The sequence below is a fragment of the Phacochoerus africanus genome, chromosome 1, assembly GCF_016906955.1.
Source record: "Phacochoerus africanus isolate WHEZ1 chromosome 1, ROS_Pafr_v1, whole genome shotgun sequence".
Taxonomy (NCBI): Eukaryota; Metazoa; Chordata; class Mammalia; order Artiodactyla; family Suidae; genus Phacochoerus; species Phacochoerus africanus.
In genome coordinates this window covers 99,747,671-99,772,871 of record NC_062544.1, presented here as the reverse complement: position 1 = coordinate 99,772,871, position 25,201 = coordinate 99,747,671, and the positions used below count along the sequence as shown (strand labels likewise).

The 25,201-nt window shown below is 37.0% G+C and overlaps 1 protein-coding gene across 28 annotated transcripts in view; it reads left to right on the top strand.

Moving 5' to 3' along the window:
• The window catches only part of CLASP2 (cytoplasmic linker associated protein 2), a 204,308-nt gene that overhangs the window by 132,478 nt on the left and 46,629 nt on the right, over positions 1-25,201 (top strand). For 15 of the 28 annotated variants that reach the window (XM_047769725.1, XM_047769665.1, XM_047769678.1 and 12 more), the window contains 6 exons: positions 727-897; positions 1,815-1,922; positions 6,754-6,860; positions 10,838-11,082; positions 13,434-13,497; positions 20,770-20,772. In XM_047769725.1, the coding sequence (XP_047625681.1) occupies positions 727-897; positions 1,815-1,922; positions 6,754-6,860; positions 10,838-11,082; positions 13,434-13,497; positions 20,770-20,772 (698 nt within the window). Of the gene's footprint in view, positions 1-726; positions 898-1,814; positions 1,923-5,706; positions 5,770-6,753; positions 6,861-10,837; positions 11,083-13,433; positions 13,498-20,769; positions 20,773-25,201 lie in introns of all 28 variants that reach the window. The other 13 variants (XM_047769742.1, XM_047769668.1, XM_047769706.1 and 10 more) reach the window with 3 other exon arrangements.

Genomic DNA, 25,201 nt, shown 5'->3' with positions numbered 1-25,201 from the left:
CACTAGTTTAGAAAGGGTCTCACTTCTTTAACATTTATTTGCCAACTAGTCTTGTTCTTCCCTCATTCTGCATCTACATCCCAGACTGTGGCCACCCAAGACTCCTATGCTATTTGAAGACAAATAGCAAAATGCAAGTTTCTTTTTTAGCTGGCCCAATTTTATAAACATTAAAAATTTAATCATATAAAATTCTAAGATATACATAGTAGCAAAATAGATAAATTTATTATAACTATTTAGAGGCATCTCAGCAGATGATCTATTTTAACCGGAAGCAAATTTTAATTATTATATTCTTTACAAAAATAATAGCAGTAATAGACCTATTAAAATTTTCCTTTTAAATATGTAGCTTTAATATATAACTCTTTAATGTATAGCTTTAACTATATGAAATGTATTAGATAAATTGTTTCTTTGGAAATCTTTTATACTGTTTATGTTCTGAAAATCTTAATAGTGTTATCCTTATTAACATAGCCTCTTAATATGCACCAAAAATGAAAATATATTTTACATGATTTACCAGTCAATCCTAGTAGATATAGAATACCTTTTTATTACAGGTTATGATTATATATAAATCTTCCTCAGTCTATTTCCTTTGAACTTAGAACTTGCCATTCTATCAGTTTTCTCAGATGTACTTCTTGAATTTTTATCCTTTCAGCAGGTTCTCTTGGAGTTCACATCTTAACATTTGTATGTGTGTTTGGTGTCCAGCTGGCAGCCGGTCTGGGTCTCCAGGAAGAGTTCTGACCACAACAGCCCTCTCCACTGTCAGCTCTGGTGTTCAAAGAGTCCTGGTCAATTCAGCCTCAGCACAGAAGAGAAGCAAGATACCACGAAGCCAGGGCTGTAGCAGAGAGGCCAGTCCATCTAGGCTTTCTGTGGGTAAGGTCTTTTTTGTAAAACTTGGAACCTTATATTTCTTTTGTACTTCAGGCTTTGGTGGGATTGAAGAATTTGATTTAGACACTTCTAAGTTAGAGGAAAACAACTTAAAATTCAATGAGAATTGAAGTATATATATAGGTTAAAAATTGAATTAGATATCTTATTTTGAAATTCTAATTCATTTGTATTTTAAATATTTTTATTTGCACCTTTTTTATTTTAGTGAAGTATTATTTTTACTAATCACATGCAAACTAGAAGACTGTATTCAAGAATTTTAACTGGTAGGAGTTACCATTGTGGCTAAGCAGTAGTGAACCTGACTAGTATCCATGAGGATGCTGGTTCAATCCCTGGCCTTGCTCTGTGGGTTAAGGATCCGTGAGCTGTGGTGTAGTTTGCAGACACGGCTTAGATCTGGCATTGCTGTGGCTATGGCATAGGCTGGCAGCTGCAGCTCCAATTCAACCCGTAGCCTGGGAACGTCCATATGCCTGCCATAGGTGTGGCACTAAAAAGCAAAAAAAAAGTAAAATAAGAAAGAATTTTAACTGTTAATGCTTCATCGAGAATAATTTCTCCTCAGAGTTCCTTTTGTGTCTCAGCGATAATGAACCTAGAACCTGACTGATAACCATGAGAATGCAGGTTCCATCCCTGACCCCGCTTAGTGGGTTAAGGATCCAGCATTGCCGTGAGCTGCGGTATAGGTCACAGACACAGCTCGGATCTGGCGTTGCTGTGGCTGTGGTGTAGGCCAGCAGCTGCAGCTTGGATTCAACCCCTAGCCTGGGAACTTCCCATATGCTGCGAGTGTAGCCCTAAAAGGAAAAAAGAGAATTAAAAAAATATTGAAAAATACGAGCTCTTCTCTTTACTCCCCTTCTATGCTGCTGTCCATTGCTTCACATCAGCGCGAAGCAGTCGTATTCCTCGGCCAAGTGTAAGTCAAGGGTGCAGCCGGGAAGCCAGTCGGGAGAGCAGCCGGGATACAAGTCCTGTTCGCTCTTTCCAGCCGCTTGGTAAGTGTTGACACAAGTGTGAGGTGTATTGCTTCCCACTGTGTTTTCACCATCTGATAACCTCCACAAACCCTGGATTTAGCTTTCTTCATCAACTCTATTCTTCTTCTCTTTTCTGACTTTTGGAGATGGGTCAGAAGGAAATTTTATGTTTGGGAAATTCCTTTGACATATACTTGTTTTAAATGAGCAAGTTAGGCATTGGATAAACAAATTGCCTTCATAATTAATTGATAGATTTAAAGTAAATAAATACTGAATTCAAGATTTTTCCTAATAAATATACCAGTAAAATTTAAAGATGATATTTAAGTATTTACTCTTAAGAGAAATGTGGACTATTTAGTTTGGTAAAATGCTTTTGTCTTTTTTACCAGATATGTTAACATTTCACATTAGATATTTAATTTAGGTTACTAGAAAGGGAATATATATATTACAAAATATTATATGAACTACTTATTAAAATGGTAGGGATTAATATTTTCATAGTATTTTACAGTTTAATAGTCATTTCCCATGTATTAGGTTATATCATGTCATTGTTACAAAACCTGTCTCTGATTATAAAGATCATAGGCGTTCCCATTGTGGCTTAGCGGTAACAAACCTAGCTAGTATCCATAAGGACACAGGTTCCATCCCTGGCTTCTGTAGGTTAAGGATCCACTGTTGCCGTGAGCTGTGGTGTAGGTTGCAGACACGGCTGGGATCCCACATTGCTGTGGCTGAGGTGTAGGCCAGCAGCTTCAGCTCAGATTCGACCCCTAGCCTGCAAACTTCCATACGACTGCTGGTACAGTCCTTAAAAAAAAGAGAGAGACAAAAAATAAATGAGTAAATAAATAAAGATTGTATTATAAGCTGGATTATAATAGTATATTTACCTCAATTATAAAAATATTAAAAGATTTTTTAACTTTTAGTATTTTAGAATAATTGGAGAGAGAATTTTTTTATGTTGAAAATCTTAAGAATTTTGGTATGGTCCTCAGCATTTTAACTAGTATTTTGTTTCTGTGCACTTACCTATGACCATTTCAAGTGTTTTCTTTAATTCTGCAAAAATGCGGGTTACTGTAATACTTAGTAAGTTTTGCTTCAGACTTCGTGACATTTAAGTAGAACACAGTTCTATTTGTTATCTATTGGAATTACTATTTCCTTCAATAGACATGTTAGTATAGAATTTCTAGAAATGAATCTCTTGTTCTTTAGGCCATTGGCTCAAATATATCACTACTAGACTATCCTGTACTGACCCTTTGAGCTGTGGGCACAAACAGGAGTCTCTTCAACCCATGTTTGTGTTCCAGTCTCAGGTGCCACAGAGCTTCCCTTTCTATACTTTACCAAAGATATATTTAGTTGATATGCAAAATACACTAGGCTTAGTCTGTAGAGTGTCTGTGTATGTGTGTGTACGCATACACATACATATATATATATATGTATATATATATATATACACACACACATGGTACATCCTCATGCATATATGTTTAAAAAATGAAATAAATGCTACATTGGCATAACATAAGCATACCACCTTGAAGAGCTGAAAGTAGTGGGGTAGGTGTGTGGTAGTCTAAAAGCATGTGTTCTAGGGTCACTTGGCATGGCTGATACCCCAGCTCTGTAGCTGTTCAGTACCTGGGATTCCTCAGAGCAGAGCTTGGCACACCGTGAGCACATGGTCGTTGCGGTCATCATCACTGCCACCCAGCACTGCTGCTGCTGCTCCTGCTCCTGCTCGTCCACATCTTCTACTTGAAACTTGCTTGCCTACCCTACCATTAGTTGTATTACACATTACTAGCAGGGATCTTAAATTTTTTAAGATCTAACGTGGCATTAGTAGAAAACCTGACATTTCAAGAAGAAACAAAAATATGTTTCTGTACTGTTTAAACCTATATCATAGAGATTGAAGGACGTTTATAACCAACTTCTAATTACTTAAAATATAAACATGTTCTCCCTGTTTTTAAAAAGATTGTTTAGCCATTACTTTTCTAGATTTATCTTGAAGCCACCACTTGACCATTTAAATCATTTACATTTTATTATCGAAAGAGACAGTTTTTTCAATTGTAATGAAACATCCTGTTTGGGTTAAAAGTGGTTAAACCTTTTAATCATATGGTTTTAGAAGAATTAGATTTTATAGCCCCATTTATCACACAGGGATGAAGATAGAGTTCCCAGAGACCAGATTGTGCTTTACATTCCATTTTCTGCTGTATTCACCAGCATTCTGCTGTCTTTATTTGGTGAATCCTTCTGCCTCCTCTGACTTGAATATTGCTGTTCAGCAGATGAATCCCATAGCTTGCCATCTATTCACTCATAACACAAGGCCCATGGAAAGGCCCTAAAGCACCAGAAGTAAGTCAGAGCTAAGCAGAGGTGAACTCTGGAACTTGCACTCTTAGTGTCCATCTATTCCTAGAACCAAGATTCAGAATAAGGCTTACATTATTACAGGCGAATCAATGTTATCTTCAGCCACAGAAAGCTATTGATTTCAATTGGTTTTCAAAGTTTTTCCTCTATTAAAGTATTTCCATATAGTTTCAACACTTTCTCATCATTTTAGAAATTATTTCTGTTGGTAAAGTTAAAACTATATATTACCGTGTTTTGCTGATGGTACCAGTCACCTTTCAGGGTCTGATTAAACATTTTATGCAACATTCTCTCTTTAATCCTTTCAAACTTTTGGTTATTTTCTTATTCATTAAGGTCCTGTGGCAAAGGAAAGAGTAATTCATGTAATAAAAGTATTTTAACTGTCCTAATTAATATCTCTGAAACAGTAACTTTTAAGTATGTTTCATTAAATAATAAAATGAATTTTTCCTGGTTTGTTTAAGAAAGACTCACTTTGTGATGTTATGAAAATCATGATTTTAAGATCTAAATTTTTAAATATACTAAATTTAGATTTAGAGAGATGTCATAAATACAGGAATAATCACATGTTTCTAGGGATTTTTTTATTAAATTATTAATACTGTTTCTTTGGTGTTCAAATGTGCTCTGATATTTAAAAAACCAAGGAGTTCCCTGGTGGCTCAGCAGTTTAAGGATCAAGTGTTGTCACTGCTGTGGCTCAGGTCACTGTTGTGGCATGGGTTCAGTCCCTCACCTGGGAACTTCCACATGCTTCGGGTGCAGCAAAAAAAAAAAAAAAACGACTTAATGTAGAACTTATGTTCTATAAACCATTATAGCAAATGTTTATCTTAACATAAATGAAGTATGTTATCTTTTAAACAATCTGAAGATAGTATGTGTACTGTTTTAGAGCAAAGGCCTTGAAAGAGTACAGATACTGAGGTATGGCTTTGAACAAATTAAGTAACCTTCCTTATGCTTTAGTTTACCCATTTGTAAAATTGATTGGTAGCAGCTGCTCAATGGGTTCAGGATTAGAAGAGATTATTATTATTGGTTACTAGTTACCATAGTGGTTTTTTTTTTAACGACAATGTTCATTTCTTTGTTTCATGCTTGTACTTTTGACATTTCCTTCCATTTGAATACTTGCTTTTTTTGTCTCCTGTGGGCTTATGTCTGTCCCCTTAGGCGTAAGATCTGTTGTGTGTCAAGAATGGTGTTCGAATGCTAATGTTCAGTTGCCCTATTTGGCAATAATCTGATCCTGAACTATTCAATAATAATACCATTGTTAACTAACTCTCCTTGCCTGACTATAGTGCTGCCACTATTCCTTGTTTCTATAGTAATAGATGAGGTTTGTATGGTCCTGTTATTCCAGCCTCCAGACACCATTCCAGATCTACTGGTGCCCTCTACGCCCCCGATGTGTATGGGGCCTCAGGTGAAGGATGAGTACATTTTCACTATCATCTGTGCATTCATCTCAGATTTTTGTCCTTTTCAGTTTCCATTGAATGATCATGTTTTAAAATTGATTTGTTTTTGTTTACATTTAATTTGTTGGAGGATAAGTCATTTGTGTGGTTTTTTTTTCTTTTTTTTTTTTAATTTTCCCCTAAGTAACTTTTTTCCCTTCAGCAATCTTATTTTGAGCTTTTTCTCACTGGCAGATGGACATTTTTCTTTTGTGTAACCTAAGTTATGTCATTTTAAAATATAGAATTGTTTTATGTTCTTAGTTATGTACTTCATCTTTGTATACATGTTTAAAAAAAAAAAACCAAAATGGTGGATGAAGTGTTTTAATAGTAAATGATCGTATAGAGAGTAGTTGAGGAGAAGAATGCATCTATGGTTTGTCTTTACATACCTCAGAATGTTGGGCACATTCTAGGTGCTTAACAAATATCAAATGATATGTCTTAGTTTTAGAATGAATCAGCCTGTCGTGAAGGAGAAGAGATAATACTTGGAGGGGTTTTCCCTTGTAAATTCCTGGTGTGGCTTCATTGAGGTCCCTAATTGTTTCTGGTTTGAGGATTGGTCTTTGTTCTGGGCTGTTCTCTGGCTCAACCAAATGGATGAGATTTGCCTGACTGATAGAGCTGGACAGGGCTGTAGACTTGCAAGCCCTTACTTAGCTGGCCAGCCATGCTTTCTTCTGTCTTCTGGTCACAAATGTATTGTCACTACTATTCTTTAAATTTACTTCCTACACAATGTCATTGATTTTAATTGTCTTACCCTTTTATTTGACCAAAACTAAATGTACCGAGGGAATACAGTATTGCTTTTAAAATGCTTTGCCCCATTGGTTTTTTTTTGTTTTTTTTTTTTCCTCCCCTTAAGGATCTTAAAGTCTCCAATCTGACACTGTTACATTTATGACTCTCTCAATGCTGTTTTCCTTCTTCTGATGAATTAGGTCCGGGGTATGGGATCAGCCAGTCAAGCCGACTGTCATCCTCTGTCAGTGCCATGAGAGTCCTGAACACAGGTTCCGACGTGGAGGAGGCAGTAGCTGATGCCTTGGTACTCTTCTCCATTTCCTTAACATTATAGATGTTCAAGTTATGAAATTATTGTATGAGTGAGTCAGTCCACCTTGTGGGAAAGGAGATGGGAAAATTCTTGTGGATTACATCTAGGAAGATCAAATGTTGGCAGTGTAAAAGCAAAACTGTGTGATTAATTCTTGATCTTTATTAATTGGTCAGGTTTTTAAGTCAGAGCCCGTAGTAATTGATGGGATGCCAGGAATATAAATATTGGTATTGTTAATGTGGTGATGTTTTTTTGCACTATAATACACTGAGAATAAGGGCAGATAGTTTAGTATATAAATATGTACACAACAAGCATATAATTTCAAGGCTAGCTCTAACCTTGAATATTTAGGGATTGTTTTAGTTTGGGGTAAAATTTTGTTTAGTTTTTCACTTATTTGTATTTCTTGCACTGAGAAAACGTACACCTTCAAGATGTCTTTCTGGCTCTTTATGTATGACACATTCAACAGTGAGGTTTGAAAACATAATCTATATGAGTTCCCTGGTAGTGCAACAAGTTAAGGATCTGGTGTTGCCACTGCTATGGCTCAGGTTGTGGCTTTGGCACAGATTCAGTCTCTGACCTGAAACTTCTGCATGCCATAGGCATGGCCAAAAGTAAAAACATGGTCTATAGATCCATAATAGTTTGTCAGAAGAATGCTGTACAGGAGTTCCCACTGTGGTGGCGCAGTGGGTTAAGGACCCAGTGTTGTTCCTGCTGTGGCCTGAGTTTGATCCCTGATCTGGGAACTTCCATATGCCAGGGGTACAGCCAAAACAAACAAAAAGTGCTGTACGTATATCACTATTGTTTTTCTCAGTTAAAATCATGAAAGAGGAGTTGCTGTCGTGGCTCAGAAGAAAAGAATCTGACTAGAATCCATGAGGACGTAGGTTCAATCCCTGGCCTCACTCAGTGGCTTAAGGATCTGGCATTGCCCTGGGCTGTGGTGTAGCTCATAGAAGCAGCTCAGATCTGATATTGCTGTGGCTGTGGCGTACACCAGCAGCTACAGCTCCAACTGGACCCCTAGCCTGGTAACCTCCATATGCGGCGGGAGTGGCTCAAGAAAAGGCAAAACCAAAAGAAGGAAAGAAAGAAAGAAGTATTCGAAACAGTGTTTGTAATTCCTTTTACCAGTTTCCCATCCCAATTCAATATGATATTTCAAATTGTGATATTAAGTCTATATTTAAGAAGCATTCACTTATTAGTTCCAGAACCCATAAAAGGCATCATCTTTGTTTTGAAATTAAAAAACACATTATGCCTTTTAAAACTGCATATCACCTCTTAACCAGCGTTGATACAATATTTGCTACATATATTTGAAAAACAAGTTTTTAAACATATTCATTGGTCATAGCTATAATATATTAAATGTAATCATATGTATAGTTCTGCTCTAACAGTCTGTATGTGCTGAATTTTTCTCTTTTCCTTAGCCATTTGATTATTTTTGTATTAACTAATATAACTAAGTAGGAACTTTGTTCTCTTGAACTTGGGATATATTGATCACATCATGTTCTGATGATATTAAATTAGTCATACATTTTAAATTTACTATTCATCATCAGTGTATTTCTCAAATCATGTTTTCTAATTTATTTTAAATGGATGATTTACTAATTAAATCCTGCTCACATAAATTTTAGGAACTGAATGGATTATTCTTGAACTATTACTTATAATACTGAGATGTTGTATTCAAATTATGTGAGGAATATTCAGCCACCAGGACTAAAAACTGAAACAATAATTTGATTCTTTCTACTTCCCTTATTTGCATAGCATAACTACTCCAGTTATTACTATCAATTTTTAGGAAAAATCTATCCAACTTTTAAGCCTAGTTAGACCTAAAGGAAAATCATGGAAATAAAATTAACTTTGGAAATGACAAAAGGCTGCAAACAGGAAGAAGACTTGAGTTTCTTTGGGAAAACTGGTTAATGGACTATTTCTATAACTTAGATATTTCTCTTTGGACTAAAGGATATTGACAAGATTAAAGATATAGTTGGCTAATAAGCCATTCTTAATGTATCTATATATTAAAACACTTAATGTTTCTGATTTGGGGCATTATTTATGCCTACTTCACTGTGCTGTTTAGCAAAATGTTCTTCATTATTTTCAATTTTTCTCTTTAAAAATCTACTGCTTTCAGCTCTTAGGAGACATACGGACTAAGGTATAGACATTGCTATTTTCTGACATCTTCTGATATCATAACTTTTTTTCTTTCCTTCATCAGTTTAACAGATAATAGTGTTCTATAAGAAAAATTCAAGTAAAAGTAATAAAATCTTAGACATACATCATTTTTCGGTATATATGATTATCAGTAGAGAGATAGTGCTTGAATAGAGTGTCCTGAGGGGGTTCTTATCCTTTAAGCCTAACTGCTTTGTACAAGTGAGGTGAACATTCACACTGATGTCTGTGACAGAACTGATCCTGGGGCCCAACACGGGAAATACATTTTTGCTGTTCTAAATTAAGTTGGTATCTCTAAATTAAATCAGTTTAGTGATGGAAATATCATTATAAAACTATTTTGAATTAAGTTCAAGTGATACTTCTTTTAGATTTTACACTTTGTGGAGAATTTAAGTCACCTAGAACTGTGTTAAATTATTGTGCTTAAACATATTTCACAGAAATATCTTTACTGCTCACCAGCCTAAATTCAGATGTCAGATTACAGAAAGATTTATTTCCAGTTCTTCCAAGGAAATATCAAATAAGATATTTATTCTCTCTGCTTTCATTTTTAATATTCAAGGTATAACTAGTAGTTACATTTATTAAATAATAAGCTTCAGATGTAAAGAAATCAAAGGAATCTAAATACACTTTCTCAGGAGTTCCCTGGTGGCCTAGCAGCTTAAGGATCTGGCATTGTCACTGCTGTGGTCTGGGTTCTATCCCTAGCCCAGGAACTTATGCATGCTGTGAGTGCAGCCAGAAAACAAATTAAATTAATTAATATATATGCTTTCTCACAGATATTGAGATAATATGGACACATTAGGGAAAAACATGGAGGACCCTCCAGGAGCTTGCCTCCTAAAAGTAATAGTAGTAGATGAAAACAGGCTCTCATCATTATTTGTATTTTACTTCTGTAGGAGACATCAGGGTGGGTACAAGGGAAGAAAGAGAGGCAAGAGAAGTAATAGTGGAAGTAAAAGAAGAATATAGAGGAAAGAGGTAGAGAGACAGAAAAAAATAGAACTTTACAATGGGGAAACATGTTTTTCTAATCCATTGCCCATATTCTGATCCATTCTCATCTTTAAAAGGGTAATAATTTTTTCTTAACAACTCAGATATTTAGTACAGAGTCTATTCATTTATACTCTAGTAGTTCTTAGTTTTCCACGAAAAGGAAAAATCCGGAGTTCCCGTTGTGGCGCAGTGGTTAACGAATCCGACTAGGAACCATGAGGTTGCGGGTTCGGTCCCTGCCCTTGCTCAGTGGGTTAACGATCCGGCGTTGCCGTGAGCTGTGGTGTAGGTTGCAGACACGGCTCGGATCCTGCGTTGCTGTGGCTCTGGCGTAGGCCGGTGGCTACAGCTCCGATTCAACCCCTAGCCTGGGAACCTCCATGTGCCGCGGGAGCGGCCCAAGAAATAGCAAAAAGACCAAAAAAAAAAAAAAGGAAAAATCCCATGTTTGAGCATTCCCCACTTTACATATCTGACTTCCATATAGTAGACTTATTCTGCTTCTACCACTCCCCATAGTTAAAGAATATTTCATCTTCTACTAACTCCTAAAACATGTTTTCTGAAGAAAAACTAAATGTTGACATTTTATTATCACAACGATTAGGAGCATGCTTTGTACTGATTTTAAAACAAAAAATTCTTTTATGGTCAGTAAAATTGTGAAATACTAGTATATTATTTTAGCTGCCACTAATGAGAATCATTATGTGTAACAGAAAAAACCTGCTCGAAGAAGATATGAATCATACGGGATGCATTCAGATGACGATGCCAACAGCGATGCGTCCAGTGCTTGCTCAGAGCGCTCCTATAGCTCTCGGAATGGTAGTATTCCTACATACATGCGGCAGACAGAGGATGTGGCAGAAGTCCTCAATAGATGTGCTAGTTCCAACTGGTCAGAAAGGAAAGAAGGTCTCCTGGGTCTGCAGAACTTATTAAAAAATCAGAGAACGCTAAGGTGAGTTGTGTTGTTTTTAAAATAATTGTCCTGGAGTTCCCACTGTGGCACAGCAGGTTAAGGATCCGACATTGCCATAGCTGTGGCATAGATTATAGCTATAGCTCTGATTTGATCTCTGGCCTGGGAACTTCCATATACCATGGGTATGGCCAAAATGAAAAATAATAAGTAATAAAAGTCCTTGTCTCGTTAGCACTTTTCGACTTGAGTTTGTTTTCATAACACTCTAAAGGTACCTGTATGGGATCATACATGCCCTGAATTCAGAAGGGGCATCAAAATATCTTCCCACACTTTAATTCTGTAGCATCATCTATACTCTCACTTTTTGAATTTTTAAGAGGTCCCTGGTAGCCTAGCAGGTTAAGGATCTGGCATTGTTACTGCTGTGGCTTTGGTCACTGCTATGGCACAGGTTCAATCCCTGCCCAGGAATTTCTGCATTCTGCAAATGCGGCCAAAAAAATTTTTTTTAATTAACTTTCTCTATTTGAAGAAACATTCTGAGGAGTTCCCGTGGTGGCGCAGTAGTTAATGAATCTGACTAGGAACCATGAGGTTGCGGGTTTGATCTCTGGCCTTGCTCATTGGGTTAAGGATCTGGCATTGCTTTGAGCTGTGATGTGGGTCACAGACACAGCTTGGATTCCGAGTTGCTGTGGCTCTGGCGGAGGCCAGTGGCTACAGTTCCAATTAGGCCCCTAGCCTGGGAACCTCCATATGCCGTGGGAGTGGCTCAAGAAAAGGCAGAGACAAAAAAATAATAATAATAATTTTAAAAATTTTTAAATAAAGGAACATTCTGAAAGGAAACTTTTTATTCATAAATAGAAGTTAAATGAAAAATGTTACTAATTTTTAAATGAAAGCAAGTAAAATATACATAATATTAAAGATGGGTCACTTACTAAAATTCTTTCCTGGTAACTTTTCCATTGAGATGAAAGAATATTTATGGTCACTCAAAAATGAAGGTACATTCTTGGTGTTCATGTAATATTTGAATCTTGGTGTAATATGAAATGGACTTGGAGTGAATGTCCCTGACCAAAGTTTATATTGGTTTTCAGTTGGGTTGATTTGGTTTCCTTTCCCAATGACTTTTGCTTGCTTTCCTCACTAAATTTGTTATTGTCTTTACCTGTGTCATGTTCTAAACTTCTATAATATATCCCTTTAAGAGCCGCACCTGCCGGATGTGGAGGTTCTCAGGCTAGGGGTCCAATCAGAGCTACAGCTGCTGGCCTACAACACAGCCACTGCAACGCTAGATCCAAGCCGTGCCTTCGACCTACACCACAGCTCACAGCAACACTGGATCCTTAACCCACCGAGCGAGGCCAGGGATCAAACCCTCATCCTCATGGATCCTAATCAGGTTCATTAACCACTGAGCCATTGAAGGGAACTCCCTCAGATAATTCTCTTTTTTTTTTTTTTTTGTCTTTCTGTCTTTTCTAGGGCCACACCCATGGCATGTGGAGGTTCCCAGGCTAGGGGTCTAATTGGAGCTGTAGCCACCGGCCTACACCAGAGCCACAGCAATGCCAGATCCGAGCCGCACCTACGACCTACACCACAGCCCAGGGCAATGCCAGATCCTTAATGCACTGGGCGAGGCCAGGGATCGAACCCAAAACCTCATGATTCCTAGTCGGATTTATTAACCACTGAGCCACGAGGGGAACTCCCCTCAGATAATTCTTAAGTTCAAGTGTGGTGGAAAATAGAGGACTACTCCCTGACTTGATATCTGAAATCAGGGTTCGATGTACTAGTTGTGTGTTTGTTTTAGAAAGTATTAGAACTATATGATTAAATGTTTATCTGTGTACTACCTAACATATTTTAATCTTTGCATATGGCTGTTAATGAATCAATGCAGTAAAGCATCATAGTGTTCCCAACTCCATCAAGATTGCGTTCATATTAGGTTCAGTATATCATTTTAAATGTTAAGACAGTATCGTAGTTTAGAAAGATTTTAGCCCTCAGGTGGCAAAATTTAAGAAAACATCTTAGCATTTAAAAGGATAAGATTCTTGTACTAGGAATGTCATTTGTGTATGTTCCTCTGTCATGCTACATTAATGAAATATTGTTATATTTATTTTCATACAACTTTCAACCTGTACAATAGTGTATGTAAAAACAATTATTGTTGCGTTTAGTAAATTCGTATTTAGCCCTGACTAGTAAATCACAAAAATTTCTTAATTTTTAAGGGCTGTTTTTTTGTTGTTTTTTTTTTAGCTTTTGTTTTAAGTTCAGTTATATGTTAAGGTCACTTTTAAATGATTTTTTTTCCTACAGCAAGGTATTAATTAGCCACTTTATTATTTTGACAGTCGAGTTGAACTGAAAAGATTATGTGAAATTTTCACAAGAATGTTTGCTGATCCTCATGGCAAGGTATGTTTTAGTATTTAAGATTACTCCTATAGGGTGTCATTTGTATATTGCTATCCCTTCCCCCCAAAAAAGTGAAATAATAACAAAAAACTGTAAGCCATTTTTTGTTTTATTAATGCCCTAAGATGGTAATGATCTTTTCAAACATAATTGAAATTAAGTACTTGATAGCATTCATAATTTAGAAAGTTGCTCTTTGGTAACCATTTAAGCTTTTCCAAAGAAAGATTATCTAAGACTATAAACTGAAAGATACAGTGACAAGCACAACTCTTATGCAGTTAGGGTGAGTATTTGAACTACTAAAAACGTTTTACTATTTGTAAAGGAAATAATTGGGCTAAGTTGAAAAAAGTTTCTAACTTTTTATTCAGTTTTCTCTATTAATGTAAATATTCTCTTATCTTGAAAGAGCAATTTTGTAGAAAAGAATTGCCATTAAATAACACAAAAACACAAAATATGGCTTCAACCATAGTTTATTAAAGTATTTATGCATAATCTGCATGTATACTGTGAAATTATGCTTTACCTTGATGGATAGTACTGTTGTTCAATGTATTCATTTATTCTGTTTTCAGCAGTGTGTTTGGCAATGGTGAAACTTTTCTCAGTATCTTTCTTTAGGACACCAGGTGTCTACATGTGAATTTCTAACTTAACTGAGAAAGAAATCATAAGAAAAATATTAATAAATTTCACTTTACTGGTTTTCTTTTTATTGTCTTCATTTTATTGTTGCACATGTCATTTCCTCCTTGTTTTTTGTTTTTTTTTTTTCTGTTTTCAATATTTTCATTACTTGTGACACTACTTAAAGATACTAAAATTCGGAGTTCCCATCATGGCGCAGTGGAAACTGAATCCAACTAGCATTCATGAGGATTCAGGTTTGATCCCTGGCCTCACTCAGCAGGTTAAGGATCCAGCGTTGCCGTGAGCTGTGGTGTAGGTCACAGGCACAGCTCGGATCCCACTTTGCTGTGGCTCTGGTGTAAGCCAACAGCTGCAGCTCCAATTAGACCCCTAGCCTGGGAACCTCCACTATGCCACGGGTGTGGCCCTAAAGAGACAAAAGACAAAAACAAACAAACAAAAAAAAGATAATAAAATTCCCCTTTATACATAAACTGAAATACAACTAAGGGTTATAAATTGCTTATACTTTAAAACAATAATTTTCAAATATTATCTTTTTATCAGAAGGTATATTTATTTTATCCAAGAATGCAAAATTCCATTAAACACAGAGTAAAGTATCCTAATTTATAACTTTCAAACTGAACATGTAGATAACTATACAGTTTTATACTGATAGCACTACCACTAACTGTTACAGCTGTAGAGATTGCTTTAATGCGATAATTTCCATAAATTCTGAACACGTTAGCTCTTGATATTTTTTGTTGGTGGTATGAGCCAAAGGACAAGACAGTTGTGATCTGGATGGACCTGTTTTATTAAATGTTATTTTAATTAATAATCTATATAACTTTTAAAATAGAATTTTTTTGTTTTGTTTTGTTTTGTTTGCTTTTTAGGGCCGCCCCTGCAGCATATGGAGGTTCCTGGGCTAGGAGTTGAATCAGAGGTACTGCCATCGGCCTATGCCACAGTGGCAGCAATGCCAGATCCGAGCCACGTCTGTGACCTACACCATAGCTCACAGTAACACCAGATTGCTAACCCACCGAGTGAGGCCAGGGATTGAACCCACATCTTTATGGATCCTAGTTGGGTTCATTAACCACTGAGCCACTACAGGAACTCCAAGATAGAGTTTTAAAACATCTTCAAGTGATGTAATTCTTCTCTACTGGAAGTTATGAGACTGAGGCTGGGCTATTTTTGAGGTCATAGTTGTTTATTTTTTGTGAGGACAGTAATGCAGTTTGGTTGGATTCTAGGGTTTACACAGTAATAAAGGGAAACATTTCTTTTTAGTCTCTGGAAGGAAAAATTAGATAAATGTTTTAAAAAGTTTTAAGTCACTTGCAGATCAAATAGGAAAGCTAAGTTTGATGTTAGTGAAAGAGCTTAACTGATCACAAATGTTTGGCCTCTCTTATTAGATGTTGAGAACCAGCTACAAGCCTGTCTTGATTTGTCAGAGAGGGGACTTTTGGGTTGTTTTTTTGTTTTTTTTTTTTCTTTTCATGGGATTTTATAACAACATACAATTCTTTTTGCTCCATCTGCCATTGTTTGTTTGGCTTGGTTTTCAGTTTTTTATTAGCTCAGTGAATACAAATGTAAAGGGAAGATTTTTTTGTTAATTTGTTTTTGTTTGGTGATTGTCCATCAGAGGTTCTGCCAATAATTAATTTCATTAAGAATAAGCTGGATATGTCATCATACTGGGCTGAGTTTAAAATGTCAGTGTTCGGTAGTTCCCATCGTGGCACAGTGGTCAACGAATCTGACTAGGAACCATGAGGTTGCGGGTTTAATCTCTGGCCTTGCTCAGTGGGTTAAGGATCCGGCATTGCCATGAGCTGTGGTCCAGGTCGCAGACGCAGCTCGGATCCTGCATTGCTGTGGCTCTGGCGGAGGCCAGTGGCTACAGCTCCAATTAAACCGCTAACCTGGGAACCTCCGTATGCCGAGGGAGCGGCCCTAGAAAAGGCAAAAAGACTAAAAATAAAAAATAAAATAAAATGTCAGTGTTCGAATTGAGGTGTTTCTTTTTTAATTATATCCTGATATTATTAAAGTAGCAGTTATATCCCACCTTTTTCCCCCCCTTTTTTTTGGCTACCCCACAGCACATATGGAGTTCCCAGGCCAGGGATCAGATCCATGCTACAATTGCCATCTATGCCACAGCTGAGCAACGCCGGATCCCTTAACCCACTATGCAGGCCAGGGATCAAACCTTCATCCCAGTGTTGCAGAGACACTGCTGATCACTTTGTGCCACAGCAGGAACTCCCTCCCCCCCCCCTTTATAAAGTACTAACAGTCCAATCTTCAGCATCAAGCACCTGTTTTTGATATTTTCTTTTCTTTCCATGTAAAATTTTGTTCTTTATCAGGAATCAGCCTTTTCCTTTTTTCCCTGTAAAAGGCCAGGTAGTAAATATTTGCAGCTTTGTGGGCCATAATGATCTCTATCATGACTACTGAGCTTTGCCATTATAACACAAAGGCATCTATAGATAATATATAAACAAATGACCGTGGCTGATTTGTAATAAAACTACTAAATTTTAAAGTTCATGTAATTTTCATGTATCACTAAATAGCCTTTTCTTTTGAGTTTTTTAAAAACCATTCTTAAATGTAAAAACCATGCTTAGCTTGCAGTCATTTGTTTGTTGACCCCTATTCCATATAGTCAACCCTGGTCATTGACACTAAAATAGAAATATGTTCAAGAACCTCTGCTCATACTCAGGCATGAAGGTTAAGACTATTGAAGGGAAACAATGTGTTAGCCCCTGCTAGGTGAAGTCAGCCCTGTTAATTCCTGTTTCTCTATTTCTGATCTGTGATTTTTGTCTAAATGCTCAGTGCTGCCTTGTGTCGTCTTCTTGTTTTTCTCCTCTGTCTGCCATGGAGACAATGTCAAATGGTGTCTCTCAAGACTCCAGCTGTGTTCACCTCTTCACCCATCTCATGCCCCAAACCTATGTCCAGCTCTCTTAGTTTACCTAAAAAGTAGAAGCCATCCAGCAGAAGCTCCATTTCCTGACCCCAAATCAGCAAACTTAAGCCATTCTTTGTACCTCCTTTTCTTCTATGGAAATGGAAGGAGGTCTCACCTTAAAGTTGTTGGTAGCCACATAAACATGTACTCTCATTTCTGCTAATATGGTCATCTGTTTGATCTTCCAGGAATTCTCAGAAATTTCAGTTTGCTGTTTGACATCCGTTTTTTGTTTTTGTTTTTGTTTCCAACTTTCTTGTGAGTTTATTCAGTCTGTCTTTTCTGTGTGGGAGAGAGGTGTTTTCTGTTGTGCCTGATCCAATCTCCCTCATACCAGTTCTTTTTCTTTTCAGATACCTATCTCTCTGCTTGTTTTACTGATGTTGGTATTGCTTAGAGATTGCCCTATGCCCTCCTTTTTCACTCTGTACCTTATCTGTAGCTTAATCCTGGTGACTTTCAAATCATACTTCTAGCTCATGTTTTTCTCCTATGCTTACTTAGTCATGCCTTTGCTCATCTTAAACCTCAGAACTATTCTTCCTTCTGCATTGCTTTATCTCACTGGAAAAACCACCATGCCCTCTTTGCTCAAGTGAAGAATTTGGGCAGTATTCTAGAAATTTACTCAATCCTAATTAATTCTGCCTTCTAAATATCTCTCCATTCTCATAGAATTCAAGGCACAGTCATCTTTGACCTGCTGCACCTTCTCCCCATCTCCTGTCCCTAAATTCTTCTCCACACTGCATCCTTAGAATAATTTTTTTTTTATTTTTATGACCGCACCTGAGACATATAGAAGTTTTGGGGCCAGGTGTTGAATCCAGGCCACAGATGGGAGCTATATCACAGCTGCAGCAGCACTGGATTCTTTAACCCACCACATTGGGCTGGGGATAGAACCTGCACCTCTACAGCGACCTGAGCCCCTGCGGTCAGATTCTTAACCCACTGTGCCATATTTAGAACTCCTCAAATAATTTTTCTAAAAGATAAATCTTCTCTACTAACTTTTAAAACCCTTCAGTGACTACTTGTCTTCTGTTCTCACTCTTAACCCAGCCTGAAAACTACATTCATTTCCCCATATATGCCACATGCTTTTCTTCATATCCTCGAAATAGGCTATCAGGGACACTTGTCTTTGCTCTCCACTCTAAGTTGAAATCACTTATCTGTAACCTCAACATCCTGAAAGTCCATAGGTTTGAAACTGTCTGAAGCCTTGCCCCCAGAATGGGCCATATTGTTTAGGAAACACCTCATACCATGAGCTTGGGTAAGTGGGTTTTCCCATGTCCTTGTAAGTTGAAGTCAACATTTCAGCCTTTGTGTTAACAGCCTCTGGAGTGGATCGGGCTTCCATGATAACTGCAAGTTGTTCTCACTTCTCCCCCACACATTTGAGCCCACCTGCTGTCCCCAACAGAAGGAGGATACTTAGAGAACCAAGTTATGAGCAACAGCCCAGTCTCCTTTCATCTAGGATCACCTCCAGCCCTCAGAATGTTTCTCGTATATATTTTAGAATATGCATCTAAGTCCAGCTAAAATATCAGATGAGCATCAGTGTATAGTAGAGACATCCCAGAAGAGATGGGCTAGGAAAGAGTTCTTTGTGAATACAGTTTAAGTAGATGCTGCACTTTTTTTCCTGGGACAGGAGTAATATGATTGATATATACAGTTTGCAAATTGAAATTATTTGGTGTGCATAACTTGATCAACTTCTTAAACTTCAGACACCAGTGATGGAATCACTGTATATGTATGACATTAATTTATACTATAAAGCTGCAACTGTGTCATTTAAAGCCTCTTAATATTTTTCTAAGCAAGGCAGTACAATACAGTGATAACAAATTTGGATAGTGGTGCTAGATTGCTTGGGTTCAGATTCTGCCTCCATCACTGATTAGCTGTGTGTGCCTTTCTTTCCTAATCTATAAAATAGAGTTAATAAGATTGTGATAATGGTTAAATGAGTTAATATATGTAAAGCCCTTAAAACACACCAAGCACTGTATTTTTAAAAAACTAAATGTTTAAAAAATTAAGGAATTTGGGGAGTTCCTGTTGTGGCCCTATTTTCTATTTTAGTGTCAATGACCAGGGTGGATTTTATGGAAAAGGGGATCAGCAAACTACGGTCTGCAAGCTAAGAATGTTTTTTACATTTAAAAATGGTTTTTAAAGTACTCAAAAGAAAAGGACTATTTAGTGACATATGAAAATTACATGAACATTAGACAAAGAAAAAAAAAAAGAGTTCCCGTCGTGGCTCAGCAGTTCATGAACCTAATATCCATGAGGACTAGTATCCCTGGCCTTGCTCCTTGGGTTAAGGATCCAGTGTTGCCGTGAGCTGTGGTGTAGGCCAGCAGCTGTAGCTCTGATGTGACCCCTAGTCTGGGAACCTCCATATGCCTCAGGTGTAGCCCTGAAAAAAAGACAAAGAAAAAACTTAGGGAATTCAGGGCAGACTTTTATTTTGACTGCTCTAGACTCATTCTTTCCTTCAAATGTAAAGAATGTCAAATACCAAAAGTTGTCCCCTAAGGCTCTGGCATTTGATTCTGAAGGAACTCCTTGAGAAGACCCACCTTCAGTAAAGTACATGCTTTAATTTGACGTTTTATGGTCTATATAGTCCACCTCTTGGTGTCTTGAATAGCTAAATTAGGAGTTCAACCCATGACTACTAAAATGGGACACAGTTGAGTGTCCTACTTAGAAGGTCATATCTGGTCTCCTGAAGTGTGTTCTAGACAACTGAACTCCCTGCAGTCTTAAGATCAGGAGACCAAAACTTACACCTTACCTAGGGGAATTACAAGTTGTGGTATAGTTTACTTTTTAGCTCCTAACAATAGTAATTGTCTCAAGCCTTCACAGAAATAATTTAGCTTGTGAATGCATTGCTTCTCGAAGGGGTGTGGGGGGAGATAAAGAAAAGAAAAATTCTAGGGAGCTCCAGTTGTGGCTCAGCAGTGACAAACCAAACTAGTATCCATGAGGACACAGGTTCATTTCCTGGCCTCACTCAGTAGGTTAAAAGATCCAGGATTGCTATGAGCTGTGGTGTAGGTCACAGACAAGGCTTGGATCTGGCTTTGCTATGGTTGTGAAGTAGGCCAGCAGGTGCAGCTCCAGTTTGACGCATAGCCTGGGAACTTCCATATGCCATAGGGGCAGCCATTAAAAAAAAAAGAAAGAAAGATTCTAGGTACTGTGCTTTGGAAGCAAATGCTGGCAGTGTTCAGAAGTTTTGGCAGGTGTCTGTTAGTCTTACATTCTTTTCCTGAAGTTGAGCCTCAAGGATAGTAGGGTCTGGAGAAGAGTAGTTTTGTTTATATTTTGTTTTTAAATTTCCTTGACAAGGAAGTGAGAGAGAAAAACAGGAAAATCACATACTCGTCTTCCATACTATTCATTTTACTCTTGTTTTAAAAACTATTTTGAGTTTATCACAAAACTTTGGAAAACATTTGTCACTTTTATTTTCTAAGTGTTTTTCTTCCATACAGGAAGTTAGCATTGATGGCGACTAATTTGTGTGTTTTTCTTTTTTTTCTTTTTTTCTTTTTGCATGCTGTCCCCTGTGTTGGAACTCTCAATAGAGAGTAAGTTGGTTCAATATTTGTTGGAAAGCTAACTATACTGCATGACTGTGAAATTAACCCTTTTTCTCTATTTTCTCTCCCGAAGAGTTCATGCAGTGTCGGACCCTTTGCAATCCACGAAATGCTATTTGCAGTTATGCAAACTGTCATTCTGTTTGGAGATGTGCTTTTTAATCTACTAATTAATCTAATTTGATTATGTTCTTCTGTTCTGTATTTGATGACTGGCACACCTAAGATATAAGCGAGGTTAAGAAAAGGCTGCCTCAATTGTAATAGCTCAAATATTGTTAATTCTTTATCCATAAACTACAGTTGTGAGATATGTAGAATTATAAATTGATTCCATTGAAAAGTGGTTCCAGTTAATTGTTTTTTTTTCAATTCCAAAGTTTCATAATTATTTTTTTAAAAATTGAGTTCCACCCTCCCTGTATACACTTTCTAATATCCTGTTAATGGCATTCCATAAAAGCAAACAGAGCATTTTAAAGGACCTATGATTCTCAGCTTTCTCTTCTGGAATCAAATTTTTAGCTCCACTTTCCTCTATCTCCATTAACCATAGATAAGGAAATGGGAGGCTATCAACATTTGACATTGAACTTTTTGTGTTAGGGCTATCATATAAGAAATTTTATGTAAAATTTTCGGTATGTATTTTGGATATATATATATATATATATTCACACATACATGTATTATTTAGTAAAGTACCATTGATAGGATATAAGTATTTTGAAAAAGAATAGTATAATTCTATATATAGAGTACTATAAAAACATGTCTACATTTTTATTCAGCTATACACACATTATATCTAATCAAAAGAAATTTCTACTTAGAAGACTCAGAGAAGTCTTCTTTTAAAAAATAGCAATTCAGATCTTGACTTTGGATTATGTCAGCATGAGAAAAAAGGTCCCCCCAGGAATGACTAGCCTGAGTCCAGAGCGGTGGGATATGTCAGAAAGTTTATAGGAAAGAAAAATAAAATCTTGGTTGGGATTAAAGGAAGATCTTACATATCTTCCCTTGCATTGAGAAAAAGGAGTTGGCTACCAATTACAGGGTAAGTTTTACTTAAGAGAAAATCTTTATTCTTTAAGGAACCTTTCCTGCACTTTTACTGAACAACTTTTTGTTTATTCCTCAGCCTTTCATAACTTCAGGCTTGGTTCTAATTGATGGTACAAGACTGAAAATATAGTCTTTATTCTCAAACTAGGTTATATGTTATGTGCTCCAGGTGCGAAGATAATATAAATACAGAAAAAGTTAAATAGCACTATAAAGCTAGTCCCACTACAAATTCCAAGTAGGGATGATCAGTGGCTATTATCTAAAGAGATCCAAGAAGCTCTTTGGCTAGGACTTAAGTGGAAAGCTTTGTAGGGAGTTACATGCTTTGTATGAATAGGAGAATTAGGGCGTAGGTGAGCAATCAGGAGTGTGCGTAAGATATGTCAGGGACAAAGAACTTTTGTTGCCAAGTACTCCAAGATCAGTTTGGAGAGTTAGAGCTTTGTCTAAGCATTTGAGACATTATTCTATAGACAGTGAAGGGACATTAAGGGGTTTTTGCTTCTATCAAAAGAGTGATATCACAATCTCATGGTGAGAAAGAAGCATGAGTTGGCCTGCCATCTGTTTTATAAAGTTTTATTGGAATACAGCTCTGCTTACATGTTTGCACACTGTCTATGGCTGAGCTACGATGGCAGGGTTGAGTAGTTGTGACAGACACCATATGGCCTGCAGAGCCTAGAATATTTACTATCTGGCCTGTTACAGAAATCCAGACTTAGAGTCAGAAAGGCCTAGTGCCCATGGTGATTGATAGATTTGAGGAAGACCAAAAGTGAGAGCTATTTAGAGGTTTGGGGGCCTGGTAGGCTAGATCAGAGAGGCCCTGTCAAGGAAGTCACGCTTTTGAGGAAAACAGAATCAGAATGAAGACTGGCTGTTAGAGCTCCCCACGTTCAGGATGCAAAAGGGAAATTCCCTGTAGTAAGAATGAAGGAAGGGAGTTAATAAGAGGAAGGCATTGTCAAGCTATAGAATGGCCAAACATACTAAGAAAAAGCTGCTGCATTTCACAATTGGAAGATAATTGATAGGCACAATAGGCTGGAAGTTTAAGGAGAAATTCTTGAGACAGTATCTTCTGCATCTGTAAACAATATAGGTTGAGAATAAAAATAATAGAGGCCCATACTTCAGAGACCAAAAATATAGAAAGAAAAGATTCATCTTAAAGAGGAATAATACTGACTCTTCCTTGGAAAAAATGACTATTAGAAGGATAGCTATAGAGGGAATCAAAGTGGCGGTGGGGGTCACTGGAGAATTTTGTTTTGAATGATAGTAGATTACATAAGTTATCAAGTAATAAAGCAGATGGAATACAACTAAAAACCAAGTGACTTAGATTTAAGTCATGACCCAGCCTTTGATAAGCTGTGGAAACCTTGGGCAAATCACTTTATTTTCTAGTTCTCATTTTCCTGAGAACCAGATAAAATGGGAGAATTGATTTAGGCATTCTAATGTCTGTGGTTTTCAAAATGGATTTTGACATAGTGAAAACTTAATGTTGGAATCTTCAGGAAAATAGCCAGCAGCTGAAACAACAAGAATGAAAATGTACCTAAGAATTAGAGAATGTTGTGCTGATAAACCAGGTTTGAGGGAGAGGCAGGAAGCCTGATTTGTGGTCTTTGCTATAATTTCTTAGGTATACTCCCACGAGGTTAATTTCAAACCACCAGCCAACTCACAAAATTCCTGAATATTTAACATTTGACTTCCTAGGCAGGTACTGACTGGCTCCAGGACATCACTGAACAGATTTCTGAGGTACAATAAAAGTGAGCACTAGGTTAAATACATGCATTTGTCAGAGTAGGTCTAGTGAAGTTCCAGCAGTGTCCAGGCTCTGAGGAGAGGGCCAGAGACAGTTTAAGTAAAGCCGTAGGCCAAGTTTTTAATCTAATAGAAGCCAGGTTTTTTGGTTATGGTTGTAAGTGGGGATGGGAGGATAAGACCAGAGTTAATGAATCTGCATTGTGAATAAGAACAGTGTTGAAGCAGATACTTACTGCCTGGGGATCAGAAGATAACAGAAGATTTAAAGTAGTCATAGTTTCTGCTTTTACAAATAGCATCTTGAGCAAAAAACAAACACAAATAGCATCTTGAGCAAATAGCTAAAGTGTATTTTTTTCTAACTCAGATTCAAATGGCAGATTCAAATACCACAAGACTCTCTTATGGCAAAGCAGGTTAAGAATCCGCATTGTCACTGCTGTGGCTTGGGTCATAGCTGTGGGCACAGGTTTGATCCCTGACCCAGGAACTTTCACATGCCACGAATGAGGCAAAGCAAGTGTAGTTAGAATTCTGATAGAGGAGTTCCCATTGTGGCTCGGTGGTAACAAACCCAACTAGTATCCATGAGGATATGGGTTTGATCCCTCATCCTGCTCAGTGGGTTAAGGATCTGGGGTTGCCCTGAGCTGCGGTGTAGATCACAGACAGCTCAGCTCTGGCGTTGCTGTGGCTGTGGTATAAGCCAGCAGCTACAGCTCCAATTCGACCCCTAACCTCAGAAATTCCCTATGCTGCAGGTGCAGCTCTTAAAAAAAAAAAAATTTAAAAAGGCATTCTGAGAGACAATAATCCTTCATTTCTGACATTAAAAAAAAAAAAACAGGAGTTCGTGTATAACTATGTAAAAGGAAATTTAAGAAAGAAATATATATATTGAGAACAAAACTCCTAACTTGTAAATTAGCATAGTTACTTTGGGATTATTAACTTTTTTAAACCGTAGTTTTTATAATCCATTGTGATTATAATTTGTCTCATAATACAGCATGAGAGACATTGTCTTGAATTTTCTCCTCTTTACCTAGAAATAAATTTTCCAGTATAATATTGAATTTCTTGTGGAGATATAACCTTAATTTTGTCACTTTTCATAAGTATTTTTCATAGGTATTTTTAATCAGATAAGTAACTTATGAATTTTAGCTTCTCATCCCTTAAATTTTTCTTGAATCTTAGAAAAAGTATTAAACTAGATTAATATTGGAAACAAGTATATGACCTATCAGTAATAATGGAGACTAATAATAGCATGCCATCTAGGACTTTTTAGAGATCATTAAAATGTAGATATAGATTTGTATCCTGATTTGACTTATTTTGTGTGCAGTTATATTTATCTCAGGCCATTTAAAATTACTTTTGGGGCAGTTTTAATAAATAATTTATCTTAGACCAAAAAAAATTGTGACTACTGACATTTTGAGAGCCAAGAAGTCTCCAGTTAGCCCACATGTCAAAATGATCTTATACTTTAAGGAAGCTGTCAGCGTAGTCACCTTCTGATTAGCTCTCTACCACTCTTCCAAAGACCTGGGGG